Here is an 8,847-nt window from a genome sequence, read left to right as displayed (position 1 = left end):
GAAATGGGAGGTTCTAGTGAGAAGACGCGCTGAAAAAAGATAAAACCCCAAATCTGGTTTCGAAACAGCTGGAAAAGTGGATGAAGTTGCTAATTTGAAAGTTCCCGATGGAATAAAACGGCACGATGCTGAAAAGGGACAAATAATAGTAAAAGTGTGAGAATGTTTGAACGAATTTAGTATATTATTACAGCATCAGATGACAGTCTCTCGAGAAGAAAAAAAAAAACATCGACTCTGAGATTTCTTCTAAAAAATTTCAAGAATATACCCATTATTTGGTCAATCTGTAAGGTAAGATATCAACTACGTAGTCTTAACTCATAAAACAGACCAGTTACTGTGCCCGGATTAAGTTATTATTTTTTCCACTTTTATTTCATGTTAACGTTACTATAAACGGACCGGACCTAGGTGGTGAGCTACTGTAGTTGACGTATTTAACGTGTGATTACCTAGAATATATTTTGTATATATTCCCTAGAAGGCCGAATTAAAATTAAACATAATTATATCATTGTATCTAAGGTGTTTTAGTCTGTAGACTTCAGAAAGTCTCATGCAAACCCAATAAGACGTGACCACAGCAGACCTTTATCCTTAATAAACATTATATGTGAAGTAGAATAATAAAAATAGAGACGTTTGTCTTCCGCAGACAACGGTGCGTGTATTGTTTTTCAGGTAACGTTAAGGTTTATAAACGATAAAAAAAAAAAAGTAGGTTACTTCCGTCATTTTATGATGGAACATAAACATGGATTGTTGTTATAGCATATTTTTACATCGTTTTTCATGTTTCATTCTTTGTAAAACCGCACTGTGGTTCCTATCATTTGGTTTAGTATAGCAAAATGACTGATTGTTCGTATGTACAATTCCAAATAATGTCGTTCTTGTGTTGTCAAAAATACATGAAAGGATTGGATCGGGCCTCTTCACTGGAGAGACTCTCAAAGCTTCAGTGTGTCTCTATGGCAACCGCAGAGCATCCTGAAGGACAGTGTTTAGTCTGAAAGACTGATTGATCAAGGCTGCAGAGATGCTACTCATTGCCATGATTTTCAGTGTCATATAGTGAATAATACAATACAGAAATAGTGCCACAGTAATGAAAACTGTGTCAATATTTACTAACCTTTGTGTCTACATTACTTTCTTTCTTTGCGTTCAAATGGGAGGAATTGCTTTGGAACTACGTAAGGGTAGATTATTACATAAATTTCATTTTTAAAAGAACATTAATGCAACCCTCTACTGAAATAAGCAATTACAAAACAAAACAGCATAATATGGAAAATGGCTATGCAGTAGGTTTCTCAGTTTTGTCTCAAACTCTCATTATCATTATCATCACTTTGATATTTTTTTTTCTCCAGTTGTTCATTATGTGTTTGCTGTCTGCTTTATTGCAGCCCTTCAACAGTGCCTTTTTCACACGTTTGAATTTAGCTTACTTTCTAAAAGTACAACGTTTATGTGATAAACGGTCATGGTCTCAAGGACACACTCTGATTGCACACTGATTATTGCAGTAATGACCACCTTCCTTTGTAATGTCATGGGACCTGGATGACTTCAGGGCCAAGAACTGATCAGTCTGTTGATTAAATATTACAGAAATCATCCCCTTCAAGAGGAGAGGAGGAATTCTTATAAATACCCTTTTATTGTTTGGGTTACTTTATATTTGATTAAAAGCAAAAAAACATATATTAAAGTTAAATGTTAAACTAATTTTCAAACATCTGCCAAGAGCAAACTACTTCACTTGTGTCTGGTGAATGTTTAAGACAAGAGACTGCTATCAGTATGTAGGTTCATATTTCTGAGATTAATAGAGCAGACTTTCTGATTTAACATGGTTTGGGGATTTTTTTTTTTTTCAGCTATCCTCACATTGCTGTTTAAAATAGAACTGAGAGGTGCATAAATATGTAGGATTTGATTGTCTAACACTGTTAATTTCTACACTAGAGTAACAATCCAGTTCCAGAAAATGCAAAAATGGGAAACTTGTATTGATATGCCACTCCTAAGGGCAAAAGTGTTGCTTATAAATACAGAGTCTCCAATATCGTCTTTAAGTGTGTCTAGTAAACACTGTTTTTTGCTCTGCCGCATTTTGAGATATAGTTATGCGTGAATTTTATCATGATATATTTTTGTTTTGTAGTTTATGATATTAGTATTGAATACAATTGTTTTTCTTATTTCCAGGACATTTAGGAAAACATGGGAAGTTTTAAAGGCCATGCATTGCCTGGAAGTTTCTTCCTGATCACCGGCCTGTGGTGGGCCGCAAAGCAGACATTTTTGTATGCCACCCGCAGGAATAAAAGTGCTGGTGCGGGCAGACTTGCATCTCGAGCTACACAACGGCGCATAGAAATCATAGAAGGAGCTGTCATTTTATCATTTTCTATTTTTGGTGAGTTGCCGCTATGCCTTTATTAAGAGAAAAAGAAGCGTCATCATACATATGGACAAATAAAGCTTTCTGATGTGTCTTTGAAACACCCAAGGTTCAGCAAAGAAACAAGTATGAATTTGAGAGCCAGTTTTGCTGATTATTTAGGTTTAGGTTACATTGATTAAGTTGATTGTATGGTTAAAAATGGTATTAAATGATAGGTTGTGTAATTTTCTGTGTATTGTTTGTCCTTTGGTAATAGTGGTATAGATAAGTGGTTCTCAAATTTGAGTCCAACATTGTCCATGACAATAGGCTCCATGAGTTTTTTAGTTGTTTTCAGTTTACTAGATAGGGATTAAGGGATAAAGACTTTTTAAAAATAATTTATTCACTGTTTCTACCCATTAAAATATTTTAGAGCTTGGCATACCTAGAAAATGTATATTCATAAAAAATGTGAATCTACACATGGAGTTCTACTCATGGAGACTCATCTACTCATTCTATATTATATACATCATCAATACATTTTTCCATGTTTAGATATCACACTTTTGGAATTAAGCTTCTTCGCATATCCAGTTTTTCAAGCAGTGGGAACCCTGGTTACTCAAAGAAAAAATACATTTGTTGAGCAGATGAATTCAAGCAGAAGTGTCTTGATTTTTAGTTTATTCTCAAAGGGATACTCCACCTCAAAATGAAAAGTGTGTCATTAATCACTTACCCCCATGTCGTTCCAAACCCGTAAAAGCTTTGTTTGTCTTCGGAACACAATTTAAGATATTTTGGATGAAAACCGGGAGGCTTGAGACTGTCCCATAGACTGTCGAGTAAATAACAGTGTCAAAGTCCAGAAAAGTATGAAAAGTATCGTCAAAATAATTAATTTGTCAACAGTCTCCTCTGTGTCTCTCCACATCACTCAAACTGCGCTTCTGTGTCAGTGCAGTGGAGGGACACAGAGGAGACTGTTGGCAAAGGAATTTTTGGATAAAATCATTATTTTTGTTTAATTTGAGTACAAAAAGTACTTTCGTTACTTCATAAAGTAATGATGGCAGATGGACTATTCCGACGATGTCTTTCATACTTTTGTGGACCTTGACAGTGTAAATTACTTCGCAGTCTATGGGACAGTCAAAAGCCTCCTGGTTTTCATGCAAAATATCTTAAAATGTGTTCTGAAGATGAACAAAGCTTTTATGGGTTTGGAACGACATGGGGTTAAGTGATTAATGACAAAATTTTCATTTTGAGAAGGAGCATCCCTTTAAAGCTTGTTTTTTTTCTGCTTATTTTAAATAATTTGAAGTTGAGTTTTTTTGGCCTCCTATAATGAGCCATTTATTAGCGTAATGAAAGCAAGTTTATTTATTCTATTTTTAACTCAACTAGTTCCTCTACCCTTCATACAGGTATGTTAGCAGAGCAACTTTTAGCAGGTGGGCCCAAGTTTCAGCTGTATGATTCTTCCACTCAGCACTGGGAGCAGCTGATGAACTGGCAGCACACCACCATGTACCTGTTCTTTGCCATCGCAGGGGCCATATCTCTCACTGTCCACAGCACAGACATCGCCCCGCTGGCCTTAGACCGGATGCTGCTGGGTCTTGCTTTCTTTAATGAGGGTAGGTTCTTGTTTTTTCCCCTAGACTGTTTCTAAAATGGTCCAAAAATGCCATTTACTGTACATGCCTGATGAAGGTGATGGACCGAAATGTTGTTATTAAGTTAATACATATTTGGATTCATTTGCAAGTGTGGATAGTGTGCAGGATTTATTTTTTTCTGTTTTGAAGTTGGACCTTTTTTTGCTCATTTTCCCCACACACATATTGAACACTTACAGATGTGTAAGGGTGACTGTTGACCAAAGATACTATGTGAAAGAGTATTTTATAAATGCGGTTTTTGATGTTGGAGAATGTGTGAACTGTTTCCCAAACTGAGCACTCTTTGTTACTCTTAAAATTACTTTTGTTCTATTTTGTGATAATTCAACAAAAAATTAAATTCAGCACATGTCTGTCTCCTGCAGGATTTCTGTTTCTTTACCATCTCCATGGTAGAGATATGCTTGATGTCCATGTGCACACCCTTCTCCTCTATGCAATCTTTGGACAAGCTTTCATCTGCCTTCTGGAGGTTTTCCACAGAGGGAATATTCTACTTGAACTGCTCCGAGCCACTCTCACCATACTACAGGGCAGCTGGTTCTGGCAGGTCAGTGTGTGTGTGTGTGTGTGTGTGCGTGTGTATCACAAATGCATACATAATGTGCAAGTCATTTAGACCAAAGACTAACTACCTGTTTAACTCTCATTCTTGTATTTTTCTAGATTGGCTTTGTGCTGTACCCACCCAGTGAAGTGAAATGGGATCAGACAGACCATGACAACTCGGTCTTTGTCACATTATGCTACTGCTGGCACCTAGCGTTTGCATTGCTCATTGTAGCTGCAGTTTACTGGTCTGTTCTCTGGTGAGCATGGCATATTCTATTCATTCTAACGTGAAATAGAAAAGAAATTACAGTTCAGGCATAAAGGAGCATAAACTACAGTACCATTCAAAAGTTTGGGAACTTCAGTAAGGACACCTAAAATTAAATGTAGTAGTAGAAAATTCAGCTTTGTAATCAAAAGGAGAAAACAATTAATTATTTAATTTGTAATAATATTTCACAATATAACTGCTTCTATTGTGCTTAAATAAATGCAGCCTTGGTGAGCATAAGATTAAAAATCTTACTGACCCAAACATTTGAACAATAGTGTACATAGCATGATACTTTTCCTGAAGTTTCCTTTCTGATTCATTGAGTTCCTTCTTATTTTCCTTTTTCCTTCATTGTTCTCCGTCCAGTGCTGTGCGTTCCAGAGTAAGGAGGATGCCACCCATGGAAATGGGGCTTTTGAAACCAAGGGAGAAAGAAGTAGAGTCCGAAGATGAGTTTTTATGAGTGTTTATCATCATGCCAGCATCGAAAAACATTTGGACCTGATTCCAAAGAAAAGTAGAGAGCGAGAGATAGATATGAACAGAGAGGCATTGTCACTAAATATTAGCTTGGTCTTAATTTCCTGAAGAGCAGATGGGAGATGACAAACAGTGACAGTCTTGCTTCCCAAGCTCTGTTTTCTCATATTATAACAAGGGACTGTAAGTAAATCACAAGAGCCATAGTGTTATATCTCTCACTCATTTTCCCAGTATGATAGTTACAACTCTTAGTCCATGCGGTCTGGTATCTTGTGTGGTCATTCCTTTTTTATTTCACTAATTCCTATTTCTCTGATGGACCTCAGGACCAACTTACTCTAATAAATTAATTCAAACTTGATTATTTTCTTGCATCTAGTCAATCAAATATGATGTATTGATTATTTTTGAGTCTTTATGTACACTTTTTGTTGTCATTGTATTGTTTAGCTTTGAGGCAATACTGTGTAAATTTGAGATTTTATTTGTGTGCCTTGTCAGTTCTTTATATGTTGTCAACTAAGGACAGAGAATATAATATTTTATATCATGCTTTAGTGGTATTTGATATACGTGCTAAAATTGTTATATTTGAATGCCTTTGAGATTTGGCAGGTTTGTAAGACACTTTTTAGTCGTCAAATGAATTATGCTTTTGTATTTTCTTGACAGCCATAACAATTCCTCAGCTACTCTGCTGTGTTCGTTTGTGCCATAGTATTGTTTGCCTTGTCCATGACTGAAAAAAAGGCCATTGTATGTGGAATCTTGACATTATAGTCTTATTCCATGCATTTATTTATAGATTTAATTTGACTTAATAATTTCTAAAACTTTCTTTTTTTCCAATAAAAATATTTTATTAGTGCATAACTGTGTTTAAATGATTTTTATTTGCCACGTGTTGGTATGTTTTCTCCATATGTGACCCTGGACCAGAAAACCAGTCATAAGTAGCACAGGTTTAAATGTAGCAATAGCCAACAATACAACGTATGGGTCAAAATTTTTGATATATGCATTGCTAAGAACTTAATTTGGTCAAACTTAAAGGCGATTTTAAGAGCAATTCTGAGGGTTCATGATGGAAACAATGACAACAGAAATGTAATGCAGGTAAATTACTGTATTTTGTACTTTTAAAGGTGCAATAAGTGATCGTCTTCATAAACATTTTTTGTTATACTGATTAAAAGTCTCTTCACATCCCGATTGCAGTCATTGAGTTAAGTGGTTTAAATGTATCTGTATTTATATATTCTGTGGAATTTTTCTTTTAATTTTGATTATTATAAATGACAACAAAGGAAAATCCCAAATTCAGTATCTCAGAAAATTAAAATATTACTTAAGACCAATACAAAGAAAATAATTTTAGAAGTCTTGGCCAACTGAAAAGTATGAACATGAAAAGTATGAGCATTTAGCACTCAATACTTAGTTGGGGCTCCTGCCTGAATTACTGCAGCAATGCAGCGTGGCATGGAGTCGATCAGTCTGTGGCACTGCTCAGGTGTTATGAGAGCCCAGGTCGTTCTCATAGTGGCCTTCAGCTCTTCTGCATTGTTGAGTCTGGCTCTGGGACCCTGATTTCCAAAGGAAATGCAAAATTTACTTTCATCAGAGATGATGAAACTGGACCACTCAGCAGCAGTCCAGTCCTTTTTGTCTTTAGCACAGACCAGACACTTGTGACGCTTCAAGAGTGGCTTGACACAAGGAATGCGACAGCTGAAACCCATGTCTTGCATACATCTGTGCGTAGTGGTCCTTGAAGCACTGACTCCAGCTGCAGTTTACTCTTTGTGAATCTCCCCCTGAATTGGTTTTGTTTCACAATCCTCTCCAGGGTGCGGTTATCCGTATTGCTTGTAGACTTTTTTACACATCTGTTCCTTCCCTTCACCTCTCTGTTAATGTGCTTGGACACAGAGCTCTGTGAACAGCCAGCCACTTTTGCAATGACATTTTGTGTCTTGCCCTCCTTTTGCAAGGTGTCAATGGTCGTCTTTTGGACAACTGTCAAGTCAGCAGTCTTCCCCATTATTGTGTAGCCTACAGAACTAGACTGAGAGACCATTTAAAGGCTTTTGCAGGTGTTTTTAGTTAATTAGCTGATTAAAGTGTGGCACCAGGTGTCTTTAATATTGAACCTTTTCCCAATATTCAAATTCTCTGAGATAGTGTAATGTTTTGTATTGTAGTAATGTTGTCTCTAGTATTCTGGGGTCTCATTTATAAAATTCTCCGTAGATTTCTTCCTAAAAGTTTAAGTAGGCAGTGCATTTATTGCAATTGTCTGATTCGCTCATCACTGACAAAGTATTTTAAAAAAGAAAGCGTGAAAATCTTACTGTTTTCTACTAGTATTTAATGTGAATGTATATTTTGACATGAAAACAGAGTTTAAAATCATTGTTTACTTCATTACTTTTCTCACTCCGGGAAAAAGAGTGTACGGTACGTCTCTCGTGTACGTGTACGTCTGTACGGTGCGTACATATTTACGCCAAGTTTTATTTTTTCACGATACGTGCGCACTATGCCCATTTTGTGCGTACGCAACGTTTATAAATGAGACCCTAGAGCCTTCCTCACCATCCATAATGATCTGGCTGAAATTTTTCATAATAATGTAACCAATAATGTTAATTATTTTCAAGATCCAATCAATTTCTTATTGATAAAATAAATTTCCACCATCAGCCATGTATTCTGTATCTTCATTAAATGTTTCATTTGAATATACTTCTCATTTTGGAAGTAAAATTCATGTTGTATTTAATTATTATTATTTTTAAATTCATGTTGTATTTAATGCACCAGCCAGTGAAAAAAAAAAAAAAAAAAAAAAGTTTTTTTTAGTTCATGTGCATCCTTTAAAAATCTGCCTGTTACAACGGATGCAGATTCTGATTAATGAGAGTTTGACTTTTTTAAATTTTGGTTCTCACCACAGATCAGTGGTTCTCACACTGTGCGCAGTATTTTGGGTGAGTTCTACTCTATCCTTAACGTATATTTCAAACTCTGAATCAGATGGTGCAGTATTATTGAATTCTTTTTAACACTGATCACTGTACCACAGTGGAAGATTTTTTCACTCACTTTGCTGTTTGTCATTCTGCAAGTCCTTGCATTTGCGTGGTAATTTCCACGTATGCTGTTTAGTAATATATATTTAATGCATATTATTTAGTTGAGTACTTTAGCACCCAGTTTAATATTGTACGGAAACATTTTATCAATAATTTTTTTATTCTCTGTAGGTATAGCATGTCATACCTACATTCCTTTCGCAAGGTTAGTTATGTTTTGTGATTTCAAAATATTGAATTAGTCAGCATTAGATATTTACATATTGATGAATTTGTGGTTTTATCCTGTATTCAATTATAAATGAAATATTGTGCAGTAGTTCATTGGTAAATGACAGCAGTAATCTA

General features: G+C 35.6%; 1 protein-coding gene across 1 annotated transcript; it reads left to right on the top strand.

Moving 5' to 3' along the window:
• Positions 1-6,607, top strand: LOC127959155 (transmembrane protein 45B). The gene is made up of 6 exons (XM_052558161.1): positions 1-294; positions 2,221-2,431; positions 3,835-4,047; positions 4,458-4,642; positions 4,759-4,901; positions 5,285-6,607. The coding sequence occupies exons 2-6, from the start codon at positions 2,236-2,238 to the stop codon at positions 5,379-5,381; spliced, it is 834 nt and encodes a 277-aa protein (XP_052414121.1). The 5' UTR covers positions 1-294; positions 2,221-2,235; the 3' UTR covers positions 5,382-6,607.
• The last annotated feature ends 2,240 nt before the right edge of the window (positions 6,608-8,847 follow it).

This window comes from Carassius gibelio, chromosome B6 (assembly GCF_023724105.1).
Source record: "Carassius gibelio isolate Cgi1373 ecotype wild population from Czech Republic chromosome B6, carGib1.2-hapl.c, whole genome shotgun sequence".
In the NCBI taxonomy this organism is placed as follows: domain Eukaryota; kingdom Metazoa; phylum Chordata; class Actinopteri; order Cypriniformes; family Cyprinidae; genus Carassius; species Carassius gibelio.
Note: the sequence above shows the minus strand (reverse complement) of the source record. Positions and strands in the feature narration are given on the sequence as shown.

Coding starts and splice junctions, on each gene's coding strand:
- LOC127959155 (XM_052558161.1), top strand. CDS start 2,236: ATGGGAAGTTTTAAAGGCCATGCATTGCCTGGAAGTTTCTTCCTGATC. Junction 2,432..3,834: donor TTTATCATTTTCTATTTTTG/GTGAGTTGCCGC, acceptor CCCTTCATACAG/GTATGTTAGCAGAGCAACTT. Junction 4,902..5,284: donor GTTTACTGGTCTGTTCTCTG/GTGAGCATGGCA, acceptor TTCTCCGTCCAG/TGCTGTGCGTTCCAGAGTAA.